Source organism: Oncorhynchus gorbuscha, linkage group LG24 (assembly GCF_021184085.1).
Source record: "Oncorhynchus gorbuscha isolate QuinsamMale2020 ecotype Even-year linkage group LG24, OgorEven_v1.0, whole genome shotgun sequence".
Lineage (NCBI taxonomy): Eukaryota > Metazoa > Chordata > Actinopteri > Salmoniformes > Salmonidae > Oncorhynchus > Oncorhynchus gorbuscha.
The window spans coordinates 11,485,704-11,504,299 of NC_060196.1; the positions used below are offsets into that span (position 1 = coordinate 11,485,704).

At 43.4% G+C, this 18,596-nt stretch overlaps 3 protein-coding genes across 7 annotated transcripts in view; all 3 read right to left on the reverse strand.

Annotated features, from left to right (window-relative positions):
• The window catches only part of LOC124012438 (zinc finger protein 606-like), a 1,040,669-nt gene that overhangs the window by 930,533 nt on the left and 91,540 nt on the right, over positions 1 to 18,596 (reverse strand). The gene's annotated exons all lie outside the window — the stretch shown is intronic.
• The window catches only part of LOC124012437, a 971,157-nt gene that overhangs the window by 894,357 nt on the left and 58,204 nt on the right, over positions 1 to 18,596 (reverse strand). The window lies entirely within an intron of this gene.
• Positions 1 to 18,596, reverse strand: part of LOC124012427 (zinc finger protein Gfi-1-like) — a 60,939-nt gene that overhangs the window by 25,042 nt on the left and 17,301 nt on the right. For 2 of the 5 annotated variants that reach the window (XM_046326032.1, XM_046326029.1), the window contains exons 2-7: positions 16,392 to 16,522; positions 16,033 to 16,206; positions 12,504 to 12,668; positions 12,017 to 12,128; positions 11,564 to 11,691; positions 5,375 to 6,622 (exon numbers count right to left, since the gene is read on the reverse strand). In XM_046326032.1, coding sequence (XP_046181988.1) covers positions 5,675 to 6,622; positions 11,564 to 11,691; positions 12,017 to 12,128; positions 12,504 to 12,668; positions 16,033 to 16,206; positions 16,392 to 16,522 — 1,658 coding nt within the window. In that variant the 3' untranslated portion in view covers positions 5,375 to 5,674. Of the gene's footprint in view, positions 1 to 5,374; positions 6,623 to 10,722; positions 11,308 to 11,563; positions 11,692 to 12,016; positions 12,129 to 12,503; positions 12,669 to 16,032; positions 16,207 to 16,391; positions 16,523 to 18,596 lie in introns of those variants that run through there. The other 3 variants (XM_046326031.1, XM_046326033.1, XM_046326030.1) reach the window with 3 other exon arrangements.

An 18,596-nucleotide genomic window follows, 5' to 3' on the forward strand; every position in this document is an offset into this window, starting at 1 on the left:
CTTTGTATAGAGTGCCTAGCTCCATGTAACTGTGGCAAGGGTTCGAATCTCATGTTTTCTCTCCCCCCCTGAAATGTAAAATTACATTTATTGTGTGTTGAAAGGATGTAGCCTACAGCCAACAGTTTGAAAATTAAGATAAAGAATGAATTTAATAAGGAGCTACCTCTTTCTTCAGCCTTGTAGACAAACACTGTAAAAATGCTTCACTGATGAAGAGTGACAAACTTTGTCCCTTTAGGTTGATGCTGATGTTTTATAGTGAGATAATGATAGTGCCTTAATTCATGTTTACTTGACATGAAGTAGTGAATATGTGTGTACTGTAATGTTGAACCTTTTCAAAGGTATTCTAAAATAAATGTTATCAAAGTGAGGGTACCAGATTTACAGAAAATGGTTACCATAGTGAGAAGTTATTCTACTTTCACATGTATCGCAATAAAAGTACTGTACTTCAAAGTTGAGTGTATGACCATTTTGTTAAAATTAAGTACAAAATTGACTGTGCTGACAGACATGATTTTTTAAAATTATCATTACAGGGACTAAGTTTCCTTTATCTCAGTCTAACCAAAATATACTTAATTCTTCAGTCAACACATATGGAACGTTTGTATAATGACCTCCAATGGCTCCATATTGTTAGAGATGGGCTTGACTGTGGTTAATATTTTATGTCATGTTTCTGTGTGTACGGCAAAGAGTTTATTTCATAAACCTTTATGCTTTTCTGTTCAATTAGTGTTTATAGTCTGCAGTTCATGAGGACCTGCTGATATCCAGTGTTGCTTGCAGGAGAAAGTGGACCTCTGAAGCGGCTGGTCACAAACCCTGGCCCCGGATCAGAACTCTGGATCAGGAGCCGTCGCTCTTCCTTCCCGAGTTGCAACTAGGACCCAACCACAAGGGACAGAGACTCCACCACCACTACACAGAACACAACCAGTGGACAGGTGGACTGAACAACAGTCCTGGTGGTCATCAGAGAGACAGAGGCTCCAGTCAGGGATCCAGTCTGCAGCCCAGACCCTTCTCTTCACAGTCTCAGTGCAGGGAGGAAGCAGGGCCTGGGGCTGATAGACCCTCCTGTTCCTATGATACAAACACCAGTGGCCATGATTTAAAACATCAGGTCACCCTGGGCTTCAGCCTCCACAGAGAGTCTATCCCAAGTCTGTCATCTCCTTCAGGATCTTGTTTAATGCCTGCTGACTGGGTTCATAGAAGGTCTGGATCTGGGTCTAGACTTCCTCAGTTACCTCATGGTTACCCCACCAATACAGACAGGGGCAGGATGGGCGTTCACCACGAGGTACCTAGCCCGCTCTCTAAGCAGAGTCTCTCCCACTGGGTTGTGGAGGCTATCTCCCTGGCATATAGCAGCAAGGGTTACCTACTGTAGTGTGGTACCAACTCCACTAGGGGTCTGGCAGCGTGTTGGGCGTTGTTTAAAGGGTTGACTGTAGGAGATATTTGTGCTGTGGCGAGTTGGGCATCACCACACACCTTTGTGAGGTTTTATCGCTTGGATGTCACTGCTCCGTGTTTAGCCCACAGCATGCTTACTGCGGAGACAGCCGTTTGGACTCATACCACCCGTTACTGGGCTCTGTGAAGAGTGGTATTAAATTGAAGGAATGAGTCCGTGCCTTACGCTTATCATCTATGGAAGGCGGGACTGCCAGCGAGGAGTGGATTTCAGATCAATCATAGTATGTTATACCTTGTTTCCCTCCTTCAGGGAACAGTAGTCATAACGTTACATTTTCTATTCTGTTAGGGCCCTCAACAGAGCTTTAGTGATAGATTACCACAGTTCGAGTGGGGCAGAAAGTTTCCTATGCTGAGGCAGTAAAGAGAGGATGGGGGTGAGTAATTTGACAGGGAGCCCCCTAGTGAGTAGATCTGGAGAGATCCAGAGAGAATGATTTTTAGTAAGGTAGGATTTGAGTTTATTGCTATGGTTATTAAATGTACTGCACTGATGGAGCATAAATCCCAGGAAATAGATGTGGTAGTGACAGCAGCAGAGACATTGTTGGGTGTAAGAGTTTAGCACAGAAGATCAACAGGGGGGATAACCTCTCTGTGCACGGAACCCGGTAGCGGGATGAAATTCGACAACATACGGTGATCGCTACATAAATAGTCATATTAAACATTCATGAAAATACAAGTGTCTCACAGGTTTCGAAAGCCTAGAATCTTGCTAATCCAACTGCGTTGTCAGATTTTTAAAAGGATTTACTGTGAAAGAATACGATGCGATTATCTGAGGATAGAGCCCCATAAAAAACAACTATTTCAACCATCACAGGCGTAACAAAATCACAAACTGCAATAAAATTGTTTACCTTTGACGATCTTCCTCTGTTTGCAATCCCAATGCTCATTGTTACACAATTGTTTTTTCGTTTGATAAAATCCATTTTTATAGCCTTACACGAAACATTTTGTGAACCGCTTGTGTTGTGAATTCCGTCTCATTCCATTTTTGACGACACATTCGAGGTAAATACACACACAGAACATGTCTTTTCCAGTCATGTTTGGTTTCATTGCAATCAACTGGTTTGTTTGTAACACAACTAAGCCTGATGGGTCATTTCGCGGGACGTATTGACTGAAAGAAACCGATTTGAAGACAAGTAATGACATTGTGCACCAATGATTTGCCCGCTGTTTCGTTGATTGACTGTATTTTAACCCAATGACTACTGAGCGTCTTGAAATCTAGCTGGGTAGATAGCCAATGAGCTGAGGTAAACGGCAATATGTAATGTTTATGTGTTGGAAGACCAACCCATGTAGTAAACTCCGGCGTAGAGAGGTTTATTCGCCATTGACGATTCATACCGGAAGGAGCAACGCTCCTGTTTATATATCAATCAGTATGGCAACTAAGTCAGGAAAAGCTAAATCTAAGTCCAGATATACAGATGTACACACGATTTTAGAAGAAATTGATCGAGGACGATTCATTTAGCGATTCCCAAATGGAGGAATATTTTTTGAACGAGAGGACATCGTTTTGGACTGGTAAGTTCTTCTCATGCTAATGCCGTTGTTTGAAATTAATAATAGAAAATATTATTTGTGAAATGAAACAGCCTATTTGAGGCTGTTGAGGGGATGGCAGGCCCACAACAATAGCCAAAGGGAAATGGAGACAGTAGATACAGCTGGTCTGTTGTAATATAATAAAGACAGATCTAGCTGGTCTGTCATAATATAATAGAGACAGTAGATCTAGCTGAAATGTCATAATATAAATGAGACAGTAGATCTAGCAGGTCTATAATAATATATTCAACCTTATGTTCCCTGTACTCTTTTCTTTCACAGTGACACTGACTCCAACTGGGAGCCCCCAGTGCCAAGGTGTCCATCCCCTGCTGAAGCTGGTTCATCCAGCTCCTGCCACAAGTGGTGTTCATCTGCCCAAATGTATTTCTGCAGGCATGGATGTGCTTATGGCACCTGGCATCAGCAGCATAATATTGTGTAGAGGACTGAGGGTCTTCCAAATATTCAAAGTGTTATTTTGTAAATGTGTATTTTTCCCCCATGTTTTTTCTATAAAATCTTTAAAAAATGGGGGAGGGGGTTAGAATACCATTTTGGATTTTCGTATATAGTTATTCCATTCAAAATGTATAACTTCACCAATTTGGTCACATGGCTACATTTGGGCTACTTGTGTGGGACACCTGGGTGACTTCATGATAAATGTCATGTAGCACACTCATTTTGGAAGTTATCATTCTGAAACTTTGCACAAGTACTGTTGCCCTCTTATGTTTTTCACTGAAATTGTCCCCATCATCCTATCTGAATGTTTGTTTTATCTTGTTCATTTTAAAGATGATACAACAATAAAAAGAAAACGTCTGTTTTTTTCAAACCAGATCTATTGTGTTATATTCTCCTACATTCAATTCACATTTACACAAACTTCAGAGTGTTTTCTTTCAAATGGTACCAAGAATATGCATACCCTTGGTTCTGTGCCTGAGCTCCAGGCAGTTAGATTTGGGTATGTCTTCAGGCGGAAATTGAAAAAAGTAGCTCTAAGAGGTTAAGCCGTACACTCCACAGAGCTGGGCTTTATGGAAGAGTGGCAAGACAAATGCCATTGCTTAAAGAAAAAATAAGCAAATAAGTTTGGCCTTCACCAAAAGGAACTTGGGAGGCACCCCAAACATATGGAAGAAGGTACTCTGGTCAGCTGAGACTAAAATGTAGCTTTTTGGCCATCAAGGAAAACGCTATGTCTGGCACAAACTCAACACCTCTCATCACCCCGAGAACACTATCCCCACAGTGAAGCATGGTGGTGGCAGCATGTTGTGGGGATGTTTTTCATCGGCAGGGAGTGGGAAACTGGTCAGAATTGAAGGAATGATGGATGGTGCTAAATACAGGGAAATGCTTGAGGGAAACCTGTTTCAGTCTTCCAGAGATTTGAGACTGGGACAGAGGTTCACCTTCAAGCAAGACAATGACCCTAAGCACACTGCTAAAGCAACACTCGAGTGGTTTAAGGGGAAATATTTAAATGTCTTGGAATGGCCTAGTCAAAGCCCAGACCTCCATCCAATTGAGAATCTGTGGTATGACTTAAAGATTGCTGTACACCAGTGGAACCCATCCAACTTGAAGGAGCTAGAGCAGTTTTGCCTTAAAGAATGGGCAAAAATACCAGTGGCTAGATGTGCCAAACTTATAGAGACATACCCCAAAATACTTGCAGCTGTAATTGCTGCAAAAGGTGGCTCTACAAAGTATTAACTTTGGGGCGGGTTGAATAGCTATGCGCACTCAAGTTCTGCTTTTTGTCTTATTTTTTGTTTGTTTCATAAAAAATATTGTGCATCTTCAAAGGAAGATGTTGTTTAAAGCAAATGATACAAACACCTAAAAAAAATCAATTTTAATTCCAGGTTGTAAGGCAACAAAATGGAAAAAATGCTAAGAAGGATGAATACTTTTGCAAGTCACTGTATGTTACTTATGTTTTATCTATAACATTTCTTGCACAACTAACTTAATTATCACTTTACACATTTATTTTGGGATCAAGCCCTAAACATTATTTGCCTCATGACCCGCGAATATGGAGAAGCAGTCTCATTTCATTCAAGCGCATTTTCATCCACATTCCCTCTCCTCGATTACATTTGACCTTTTTCAAAAGGAGGCCGGAGGAGAGAAGACTCCGGAGTCCATGATCAGTATTTCTGTAAATGACCTAAAAGGAATGGTTGGCATGGACAGAGACCTATAGGTTTGAAGGAAGCCAAAGAGACTAAGGCCAATTTGAATTCAAAATGATAAACAAGCAAATACAAAATCAACACATCAAAAGGACAACATGATATCTCATTTATTAACAAATTTGCTCACCTATATACTCAGTACAAAACTAACTACTGTTCAGTCCTGGTAGTTAATTGCACTCGCCTGGTGTCCTAGGTCTAAATTAGTCCCTTATTAGGAGAAGATGAAACCCAGAAGGGTTTTGGCCCTCCAGGACTGACATTGAACAGCGCTGAGGGACTTAGTAATCCAAAAAAACCCTCTTACCGCAAGACACTTCACATGATAACTATAATATGTCAGCTAAAGAATGGTTCCCAGACATCCCCTGTGTACATCTTAAGCCACACGGCTATGACTTCTCCTCATTGTGGACACTCCTATGCTTTATAAGATTACTCTGAAAGGAGAAGCTCTTGTAACACAGCTTGCACATGAAGGGCCTCTCCTTGGTGTGAACAGTCTGGTGCTGCTTCACATAGTTCGCATGAGCGAAGCGCTTTCCACATGTGGGGCAGGAATACGGCTTGTCAGCGTCCGTCTTAATGCTCGGCCTACCACGTTGTGACCCAATGACACCAGATGAGGTAGAGTGGGAAGTAGGAGCCAACTTCGAGCTACCTCCTTGAGCCAACTTCGAGCTACCTCCTCTAGCCATTGTTTGGGTGTTGTTGGGATTGTGTGCTGTGTTATAGGCTAGGTACCTCTCATGGTGAACACCTATCCTGACCCTGTCTGCATTCGTGGGGTTACCATGAGGCAGCTGAGGAAGGCTAGGTCCAGGTCCAGGCCTTCTATGAACCCAGTCACCAGACATTAGATGAGACCCTGAAGGAGAAGACCGACTTCCTGAAAGACTACCACCAGGGCGGTCTCCCACCACTCTCTGTGAAGGCTGAAGCCCAGGGTGACCTGCTCTATTCATCATGGATACTATGGTGTTTGCATCATATGAAAAGGAGGATCTCTCTCTATCAGCCCCAGGTCCTGCTTCATCCCTGCACTGAGACTGTGAAGAGAAGGGTCTGGGCTGCAGACTGGATCCCTGACTGGAGCCTCCGTCTCTCTGATGACCACCAGGACTGAGGTTGTTCAGTCCACCTGTCCACTGGTTGTGTTCTGTGTGGTGGTGGAGTCTCTCAAACTCGCGTTTGGGTCCTGGTTCTGACTCAGAAAGGAAGAGGGAAGGCTCCTGGTTCAGGATCCTGATCCGGGGCCAGGGTTGGTGATCAGCCGCTTCAGAGGTCCACTCTCCCCCACCAGTAACACTGGATATCAGCAGATCTTCTTCGACTGCAGACTGCAAAAAAAGATTGTACAGAAAAGCTTAAAGGTTTATATAAAAAACTATTTGCTGTACACACAGAAACATGACATGATATTATAAACTGTTAACCACAGCCAAGCCCATCTCTAATACTGTGATATAAGTACCTTAACAATTTGGAGCCATTGGAGTGTATTATTAAAACAATTCCATGTGTGTTGATTTAAGAATGAAGTATAATGTTTTGGCTTGACTGAGATAAGAGAAACTGAGTCCCTAAAAATACAAATAAAAAATCAAGTTAGCAGTCAATTCTGTATTTAATTTCAACAGAATAGCCATAAGCTCACATAACTTTGAAGTACATTACCTTTATCGCACAAAACGATACGTGACAAGTAAAATATATTTTCTCACTGTTAATGTAACCAGGTAGAAGTTTGGGGTCAGACCCCGACCCTACTTGGTATCGGAAAAAATTAAAGGGAAACAGTATGGCAGTCTGCAGTCTCTCTTACTTGGCCAACACTGTCCGTGCTTTGCTAAAAAGCGTGTTATTCAAGCAGTGTTGCGCGCAGTTAGACAATGGTCATCGGTCAGGTATTCAGACGGGGATACAGTGTGTGTGTGTGTGTGTGTGTGTGTGTGTGTGTGTGTGTGTGTGTGTGTGTGTGTGTGTGTGTGTGTGTGTGTGTGTGTGTGTGTGTGTGTGTGTGTGTGTGTGTGTGTGTGAACATGCGTTGCGTCGCTGTTTTGAAGAACTGTTTTGGACATTACGTTGACTATTGTAATGCAGATTAGTTACTGTCGCTATTCATAAATTAAGTACATGACATGCTCCATTTCTCTCAAAAGGGAAGACTTATAATTAATTAACTAGCCCGTTTGAGTCATTCCGTGTGGGTTACAGATAAGAAACGGTATGTTACTTTTTGCTGATTGTATTGATTTTTGTGAAAGCTCAGACACACCGGTAGGATTGTCAAACGTTTGCCTGCCGACAGTACCTCTGAACAGTGTCGACAGCCAGTACCAGACCATGGCCAAATGTTTAGCTATCGTTAGCGTATTCGCTAGCTAGCACAATATAGCAAACTAAGGACACTGCACTAACAGAGGTAGCTGTTTCATGGAAACTAATCCATTTTGCTTCCATTACTAGCTACAGTGGTTAGGTTGCTGGGAGGAAGTATTTACTGTTGTAAATGCATTGCGTCTGTGCACTTATTTAGCTAACGTTAACATCCAATAGCTTACACTGCATATGAAGTGTGACTGGCTCATGACATTTAACCGTGGATGTACAGAGAAAATGCCCTATTTCCCCCCCCCCCTCCTTTGTTGTCAGTCCTTTTACTCTCCCAGTTCGTGCTCTCGGATTGGCTCAAAGTCAAGTTGTTGGCCAATGACGAGCATGATGATTCTGCAAGTAGAAACCGCAGGTTCGTCGCTACCGGTTCGGCACGCAGCAGGTACCACTTTTGTTCTTGCAAGAGAAGGAACGACTTCCCACTGTGATAAGTACCTATCTGCAGTGAGATTCTCAGTGCATTTCATGCAAAACCAATTGCATTTATCTTTAAACCATGCATTGTAGCCATGCTGTATTTCTTACATTGTGTTCCGTATTTGGTTTCAGATTTGGCCTTTGTTAGACCTGAATAGCTAGATGAGCTTCTGATAGGCTACTAGAACTATGCATTAGGCATTTTACCAAAATAATGTGAACCCGATCTGCTCCTATACAGACCCATTTATACAGTATCTTCCTCTTTTGTCTTAAACTATTTTTTTTATAAAAAGGAAAACTGGGTTGTGCCTCTGAGGGAGAACCTGAGTACATTCTCGATATTAGACCTTTCTGTACCTTCGCTTTAATAAAATACAATTTAGAATGCTTTGGAAAAGGTTCATTACACACATCACTACTTTGTCAAGTAAACATGACACTTAATCGGTGAAACATTTTTTACAGACATCACACCAACCATCACCATATCTACTCGGGCCTCATCACACACTCATTCCTTCCTCAGTTCACCTCATCCAGTTCCCTACTACATCCACAATCAACAGGATTAACAACAAACTAACTAGTACTACATTGCATGTCACTATACTCTATACATGGGCCGTGTGCATGTTCTGCTGGTAGTATCCCGAGGTAGCTCCTCCCCGAGAACCTCTTCCCGCAGTGCGATCAGCTTCTCTCCCTGTGTGGACCTTCGGGTGATTCTTCAGCTGGTGCTGGCAGGAGAACCTCTTCTCACACTGGGGTGCAGCTGTAGGATTTCTCCGCTGCCACATCTGGACAAGTGTGAAACATTGGCCTGGCACAGATGGCAGCCGAACGGTTTGTTCCCCGTGTGCAGGTATTCCCAAACTGGGGTACTCCAAATAAAAATGTGATTCACATTTAAAATTTTCTTCACATTCTCAAACCGTAAATGTATATTTTCCAACGGGGCTATACATTTGGATAAGGTTTATTTTTTGCCTGAGTAGCCTCGTTTTCACTGCGAAATAACAACACAACATCAACTACAGGTAGCCTAGTCAAATAATTAACATCCAATCACATTAACCGTTACCTTCTCGCGGGACGCCTTCACTCTTGCGCAGACATTTAGAAACGAAACATGACAATTTGATTGAGAATAAAGATGACATGTATAAAAGGAACAGATGCATTAATAAGGGGCTAGAAGCGTCTTATATGGTGAGCTACTGAGTGGCTAGGACAGGCAAGCCCCATACTATTGTGGGGGACTTAATTCTTCCTGCTCTGCAGATATGGCTGGGACAATACTGGGGGAAAAGGCCCAAAAAACTATACAGACAATGCATTCATCAAACAACTGTTTCACGACACATCAGTGACATGGCAGGAGATGTTTTGAAACAATTACTGCTTCGCTTACAAGTCAGTGAATTATGTGTTACAGCTGGATGAGTCAACAGACGTGGCGGGCCTGTCACAGCTCTTGGTATATGTCCGTTACGTCAATTAAGGAATACATTCTCTTCTTCAAATCACTGGAAACCAGGACAACATGAGAGGATGTTGTTTTAAGTACTGGACAGCTTTGTGACATCAAATGGACTTTGGTGGTCAAGATGTGTTGATATCTGTACTGATGGCGCAAAAGCCATGACGGGGAGACATAGTGGAGTGGTATCGTGCGTGCAAGCAGTTGCTCCTTATGCCACTTGGTTACACTGCAGCATCCACCAAGAGACTCTTGCTGCCAAGGGAATGCCTGACAGCTTGAAAGACATTTTGGACACTACAGTGAAAATGGTTAACTTTGTTAAAGCAAGGCCCCTGAACTCTCGTGTATTTTCTGCATTATGCAATGATATTGGTAGCAACCATGTAACGCTTTTACAACATACAGAAGTGCGCTGGTTATCAAGGGGTAAAGTATTGACACTTTTTTTATTGAGAGACCAGCTTAAAGTTCTTTATGGACCATAATTTTCACTTGTCTGACCGCTTGCATGATGACGAGTTTCTCACATGACTGGCCTATGATGTTTTTTCTCGCCTGAATCTAGGATTACAGAGACTCTCCGCAACTATATTCAATGTGACAAAATTGAGGCTATAATTAAGAAGTTGGAGCTCTTTTCTGTCTGCATTAACAAGGACAACACACAGGTCTTTCCATCATTGTATGATTTTTGTTGTGTGCAAATGAACTCAAGCTTACGCACAATGTCAAATGTGATATAGCGAAGCACCTGAGTGAGCTGGGTGTGCAACTACGCAGGTACTTTCCCGAAGGGGATGACACAAACAACTGGAATCGTTATCCCTTTTATGCCCTGCCTCCAGTCAACTTACTGATATCTGAACAAGAGAGCCTCATCAAAATTGCACAAGCAGTTCTGTGAAAATCAAATTGAATCAGAAGCCACTGCCTTGGAAAATCGGTCTGTTAAGACACTGATGCCCTTTGCAACCACGTACCCATGTGAGAGTGGATTCTCGGCCCTCACTAGCATGAAAACTAAATACAGGCACAGACTGTGTGTGGAAAATTATTTAAGACTCAGACTCTCTCCAATACACCCAACATTGCAGAGTTATGTGCATCCACTCAAGCACACCCTTCTCAATTAACCTGTGGCGAGTTACTCACAATTTTTGATGAACAAATAAGGTTTTAAATGTAAGATGGCTAAATAAAGAGCAAAATGATTTATTATTATTTGTGCCCTGGTCATATAGGAACTCTGTCACTTCCCACAAGCTGGGTTGTGACAAACTCACACTCATTCTTATGTTTAATAAAAGTATCATATAGTCTGTGTGGCATGTTTACAATGATGGCAAAAAAAAACATTTGAGAGTGCACTGACCCTGGTGCTAAAGGGGGTACGCAGCTGGAATGTTTGAAGGAGTATGGGACTATAACAAGTTTGGGAAACGTTGCTCTGGTGGATCTCCACCTGTTTGGGGAAACTGAAGGCGTTCCCACAGAATGAACACGGGAAGCACTTCTCTTTGCCACCGGATCTACTGATGGCGTTACTACTACTGTCATTTGTCAATGGGCTTGTGTAGCCATTTAGTGTTGAGCCACTGGCATTGTCTGAGGTCTGGTTTAACATTAGGAGAGTGTGAGGAGGATGAAGGCCAAGCAGTGTCTGTGTTGTCACAGGGTCCATGTTCCAGCTGATAGATCCTATAGAAGGCAGGCTGTAGGCCACACCTGTTAGGGGGTTAACGTGAGGCACCATCAGTCTCTCTGAATCACAACTATAGGAGCAGGACAGAGCATCGCTAGCAGAGTCTGTCTGTTCTCTCCTGCTGCATACTGACACCTCCCCATCCCTGCAGACCAAATCTATGTCTCCTCGTCCCCACAGTCAGTTGTTAAGTACGGATGTTGTTTTGTTTTTTGACTGCGTTTCTGGTTAATATGTTATTCACTAGCCTGAGTTGAGGACGCAGTCCCATCCACTGACCTCCACTATGTCACCTCTGGTCCTGACCTGCTCAGTGATGTCGTCCCCTGGGCTCTTGGCAGCACCGGTCAGGGTCTGGGAATCCAAGATGGTTGCCCAGTCTCCTCTATTAACCTCCAGCCAACCACCTGCAGGAAGAGGTTAGAAAACAAACTTTCCAAACATGACAGGGAAAACTCACTTCATTTTGGTAAATTAACTGGTCAAGTTCAGCCATTATAATGTGTTTTTGTATGTAGACATACGTTCTATTGATTTTATTTTATGAATGAGGAAAAAAAATAGCCTGGCGCATCAATTTTCCTTTTGAAGATCTGTTATTGTATGTAGACTATAGGCATTGTCTTACGTCAGATAGTGAGACGATTACTCCAGGACTGATGAGGGATGGGCCTTGCATAGAAGCGATGCCAGCTGTTGGAAGACTATGGGTTATATGTATTTCTCCCTCACCTTGCTCCCCCATCTTTAGTCCACTTTGCAGATCAATGCTCTCTGGTCCGTCTTCTATCGTCTCCTCTTTGACCAGCAGCAGGTCAGGCTTCCCATCCTCCATGTCTACTGACTGTAAGAGATACAGGGTGAGAGGATGTTGGATCAGAAATCTGATATGAGCACCCTGCTATGGAGCATCTTCTGATTGGGGTATGAGTACTATGCAACATTTAGTTCATTTGTTACTATGCAGAAGTAATAGTTGATTTGATTACTTTACACTCTTTAATGGTTTGATAATTCAAAGGCATGGTCCCACACTTAAGACCAAATGAATCAAGACCTGGTATCCACAAAGAGTGCTGATCAAGGATCTTTCCATATAATCTCATTCATTATGATCTAAAAGGCAAAACTGATCAAAGATTAGCCCTCCTACTCAGAGTCTTTGTGGATTTGGGCCCTGACCTACTATAATTGAGACAGTAGTTTACATAGGGCTCACCTCAGTGAGACTGTGTGTGTTCCTGTGCTGCTCAGCTGGTTCCTCTGTGGGTTCAAGAGGAGGTGTAGTCTCGTTGTCCTCCATGACCATGGTCCCCTCAGGGTTCCCCAGACTCTCCTCACACCCCTCCTCCTTCACCAGCAGCACCTCTGAACCCTCCTCCTCCTGGAAGAGACAGGTGATACAGATTAGACAGACATACACTCCCTCAGGTACGTACACACAGATAATAAACACACTCTCAACGTGGAGTGTTTACCCATCCCCACTACATGTGTCCTATACTGTAGTTACAGAATATCTTCATTGTTGTTAAACCCATCATGGTGGATATAAATATGATGTTGTGGGTAAAATAGTCAGCTAGTCAAAAGTCAGACAAACCTGGCTAAACTATTTTGACGTGAACAGTAGGCGTTTCTTAGTATGTGTTGGTATATTGGTTATAAAGCACTGTCAGGTGTATGCAAAATAGGGTGAGATGTGATGTATACTAAAGAGTCTCAATGAAAGTCTTGGAATGAAAAGTCACATTTTGTGTTTATTAACCATAAACAAGCTTTAAATACACCAGATGAAAACCACACATACACACGTCTCAACTAGAAATCAACATGAACTTGATGAACTGCATTCTTTTTCTCATTAAAAGGGTCTTGGGATAAAAAGTAGTTGGAAGTAATGAAATAGGCATTTGTGAACATCATATAGCCTACTCAGTACAAACACAATACGTAACAGACTTTTTATGCTATACTGTTTGTCATTTTACCTTTACATGTATAAGTCATTTAGCACACTCTTATTCAGAGCGACTTACAGGAGAAATTAGGGTTAAGTGCCTTGCTCAAGGGCACACAGATTTTTCTTAGATTCGAACTAGCCAACCTCCGGTTACTGGCCCAAAGCTCTTAACCGCTAGGCTACCTGCTGTCCTCTAAATGTGACTTATATATTCCACAATGTCTGGGTCTTGCATTTCAACACGCTTGTTTGTTGTGGAAATTGATCCATTACTGCGGTTTACTTTGTGCATGCATCTACTACAGTGCCTTCTGAAAGTATTCAGACCGCTTGACCTTCTCCACATTTTGTTACGTTACAGCCTTATTCTAAAATTGATTAAATAAAAATCATCAATCTACACACAATACCCCCTAATGACAAAGTGAAAAAGATTACATTTAAAAAAACATATTTACATAAGTATTCAGACTATTTGCTATGAGACTTGAAATTGAGCTCTGGTGCATCCTGTTTTCATTGATCATCCTTGATGTTTCTACAACGTGATTGAAGTCCACCTGTGGTAAATTCAATTGATTCGAGATGATTTGAAAAGGCATACACCTGTCTATATAAGGTCCCACAGTTGACAGTGCATGTCAGAGAAAAACACAAGCCATGAGGTCGAAGGAATTGTCTGTAGAGTTCTGAGACAGGATTGTGTCAAGGCACAGATCTTGGAAAGGGTACCAAAACATTTCTGCAGCATTGAAAGTCCAAGAACACAGTGACCTCCATCATTCTTAAATGGAAGAAGTTTGGAACCACCAAGACTCTTCCTAGAGCTGGCCACCAGGCCAAACTGAACAATCGGGGGAGGAGGGCCTTGGTCAGGGAGGTGACCAAGAACCCGATGGTCACTCTGACAGAGCTGCAGAGTTCCTCTGTGGAGAAGGGAGAACCTTCCAGATGGACAACCAGCTCTGCAGCCACTCCTCAGTAAAAGGCACAACAGCGAGCTTAATTTGCCAAAAGGTACCTAAAGACTCTCAGACCATGAGAAACAAGATTCTCTGGTTTGATGAAACCAAGATTAAACTCTTTGGCCATAATGCCAAGCATCATGTCTGGAGGAAGCCTGGCACCATCATGCTGTGTTTTTTTTGTTTTCAGCGGCAGGGACTGGGAGACTAGTCAGGATCGAGGCAAAGCAGAACGGAGCGAAGTAGAGATATTCCTGATGAAAAACCTGCTCCAGCGCGCTCAGGACCTCAGACTGGGGCGAAGTTTCACCTTCCAGCAGTACAACGACCCTAAGCACACAGCCAAGACAACACAGGAGTAGCTTCGGGACAAGTCTCTGAATGTCCTTGAGTGGACTTGAACCCGATCGAACATCTGAAGACCTGAAAATAGCTGTGCAGCAATGCTCCCCATCCAACCTGAGAGCTTGAGAGGATCTGCAGAGGAGAATGTGAGAAACTCCCAAAATACAGGTGTGCCAAGCTTGTAGTCATACCCAATAAGACCCAAAGCTGTAATTGATGCCAAAGGTGCTGAGTAAAGAGTCTGAATACTTAAGTAAATGTCATATGTGTATTTTTAATAAATTAGCAAACATTTCAAAACCTGTTTTTGCTTTGTCATAATGGGGTATTGTGTGTCCATTTGATGGGGGCGGGGGGGGACTATTTAATCAATTTCAGAATATGGCTGTAACCTAAAGAAATGTGGAAAAAGTCAATGGGTCTGAATACTTTCCGAAGGCACTGTACATCATCTTGCTGAATCTACCTTCAATACAGGGTTTAATCTAAATATCAGAAGCAATCGAGTGGAATGATTACTTTCTATGTTATGGAGTGGAATGGTTTTTTTGCAGGTGTATCTTGAGGTAGCTCCTCTCTGAGAACCTCTTCCCGCAGTGCGTACATGCAAACGGCCTCTCTCCCGTGTGGATCTTCAGGTGCATCTTTAGATGGTCCTGGCGAGAGAACCTCTTCTCACACTGGGGGCAGCTGTAGGGTTTCTCCCCTGTGTGGACCCTCTTGTGCCTTTTCAGGGTGCCAGCCTCAGTGAAGCGCATGTGACACTGGGTACAGCTGAACCGTTTTTCTTTACTATTGCTTGATGTGGCTCCCCCTCCCTGAGCCTGGGCTCTAGCCCTGTCATTTGGGTTCAAACACTGATCGAAAAGGACGTGGCTGTCTGAATCGGAAGGAACCATCGATGTGGACACTGGGTCGTGATCCCTAAACAAGTGTAAAGGAGAGTGAGTCGCAACATTTGGAAATGTCTCTAAGTTTTCCCTGTAATCTAAGAAATCTCTGCCCTGTGAGTGTCCATCTGCTAGGTTACTATCTGCATTCCATGTGGGGGCAACGTCACCCTCCAATTTCACAGTCACTTCATCTACGACTAGACCCTCCCCTTTCTTATCTCGGCACCCTTCAGAGTACACACTACTATTGTACCGGTTCCAGTCCCCTCTAGATAGATCAGTCTGTGTCTCTAAACACAAGGGCATGTTGCCAGGGTCCATCTCTGTAGTGTATGAACAAGACGGATCATCACTGCCAGAGTCTAACGATTCACCATGACCACTTGAATGAACCGTCCTCTGGCTTTGGTGAAATACTGGTAAACACTCTGAGCCGGGGGCAGGAGGACAGCCCAGTCTCCGCACCCCCAGTCTCTCTGGTTCTGATATGTTGCCAGAACCTGTGTGTAAGAGCCTGTGTGTTACAGTTAACGTCTTGGTGTCTGTCGCTGACTTGAGAACGACGTTCTGCGTTCCACTGACCTCCGTGATGCTGTGTCGGGTCCTGGGCTGTGTTGAGGTGGTAGTGGGATTTTCCGTGGCTACAGGGGGCGCACCAGACTCTCCAGTCTGGATGTCTCTGCTGTGCCGTGTGTCCTTCTGTCCCTCAGTCCTCTCCTGCTTGACTCCAGGACCTGCAGCCTCTGCATCTGCAGACTGACAAGAAAAGAAGTGGTTATTATCAGTACAATGGTTGAATTGGATAACAATGTGGATAACAACAAGTCTCACAAGTTCCCCTATGGCAGATAAATGAGGATGTATATGTAAGCAAGTGAATAGCTGGGGACACATTTGATTTACAAAGTAACACATTTTTAATGCAACACTATTCCACTAACCTCTATCACGATAACATGCTGGGTTGAGGTTTCACTCCCCTCATCAACAGTGATTGGTTGTTCATCTGTCCATGTGCTGTGTCCTGCTGGCTTCACAAAGCTCCTGTGGCCTTCAGTGAGATGTACTTCACCTGAGAGAGTGATTGGGGGAAAATAGGTTGTTAGATTAGCTACTGTCTGCTCAACAGTGTAGACCCCTTTCTGTGTTTGCAAACATTGCCGCACGAGGGCGAAGCATACAATTTTGTTGCAGAACTCAGGGGAGTTAAACGAGTCCATGCCTTTTTTAATATTTATATATATGCCATCTTCAATAGCTCTTAAAGTGTGCCAAGCCTGCCCCAAAAAGTGGATTTTTACCCATCCTCCCCTGATTTAAAACATATTTTCATATTCATGACACACTTTGTTCAGGAGTTAGTCTCAGTACCAGTCTTAGCTAACATTCCAGTCCTGTCATTTTCCAAAGAGAGCGTTTGGCAATTTCAACATTCATTATGCAGACGGATTTACTACAAGGTTGCTGATTGTTAGTTGACAGCATTAATATTTTCCATGACAACGCTCTGACATAAGACAATGCCTGCTGCGGTAATTCCCTTGTGAGAAGGCAGTGTCAATGCAAGATCATGTTGTTCAAAGATGACTCCGTCATGAGAGAGAGATATAACGATAGAAAAAATATTAGCCTACAAGCCTATTTGATTTAATAAGAGGAAAGTTATGCAGAACTGGCACCTGTCTTCATTCCTTGCACTGGCTGGTCATCATGACTTGCTTACATTTTTACAATCTTATGCTCAGTTCTATTTGTTCCTCCTCACTTATACTTTTTTGAATGAGCATTAGGAAAAACAGCTCAATGCAGACCAGCAAAGTCTTGAAACTGGAGTAGCCTCGCCAAGCCACGGCAGCTGGGCTTCACCGATTAGTTATGGTACGCAAAAAGGACCAGCCATACTGTCTGTGTGAACTACAGGGCTCTAAATTAGCATATTGTTAAGGATGCATATCCACTTCCTCGTATCCAAAACACTCTAGATACCCTGTCGACTGAGCCATAGGACCATGCCCCAGGACTACCTGACATGATGACTCCTTGCTGTCCCCAGTCCTCCTGGCCATGCTGCTGCTCCAGTTTCAACTGTTCTGCCTTACTATTATTTGACCATGCTGGTCATTTATGAACATTTGAACATCTTGGCCATGTTCTGTTATAATCTCCACCCGGCACAGCCAGAAGAGGACTGGCCACCCCACATAGCCTGGTTCCTCTCTAGGTTTCTTCCTAGGTTTTGGCCTTTCTAGGGAGTTTTTCCTAGCCACCGTGCTTCTACACCTGCATTGCTTGCTATTTGGGGTTTTAGGCTGGGTTTCTGTACAGCACTTTGAGATATCAGCTTATGTACGAAGGGCTATATAAATAAATTTGATTTGATTCGACAGCCAAATGGTTTAGCACTTTGGACTTAACGTCAGGCTACTGGCAGGTAGAACTTATTCCCAGCGACGGTAAAGTGGCCGCTTTCTGCAGCAGGAAGGGCCTCAGTGAAATGTGATGCCTTTAGGGCTCTGCAACTTACCAGCGACGTTTCAATGTTTAATGGACCGCGTCCTGGCCAGAATACAATAAGAGACTGGCGGCAGGTAGCCTAGTGGTTAGAGCATTGGGCCAGTAACCGAAAGGTTGCTGGATCGATTCCCCAAGCTGACAAGGTAAAAATCGGTCGTTCTGCCCCTGAACAAGGCAGTTGGCCTACTGGGGAACAGTGGGTTGTCATTGTAAATAAGAATTTGTCTAGTTATACTATTAAATGTTTTATCTCGATGACATCATCCAGGGAAGGGATGTCATGGAGACGCGCTAACGCCTGGCACAAGTGTTTAATCTGCTAAGCCAAACCAACCTGAAATTGAAACCCTCCAAGTGCTGTCTCTTCTGCCGACAGGTAACCTACCTTAGAGACATCGTTTCTGAACACGGCATCGCCATAGATCCCCCAAAAATTCTGAAAGTCCAAGAATGGCCCCAGCCTACCTGCGTTTCAGAAGTCTTGCCAGTTCGTCGGCCTGGCCTCGTACTACCGACGTTTTGTCAAAGATTTTGCTGCTGCAGCCAAGCCCCTGCATGAGCTTACAAAGAAGCATGCTCGTTTCCAGTGGACACCAGAGTGCCAGGAGGCGTTAAAAAAATGAAAGCTACTC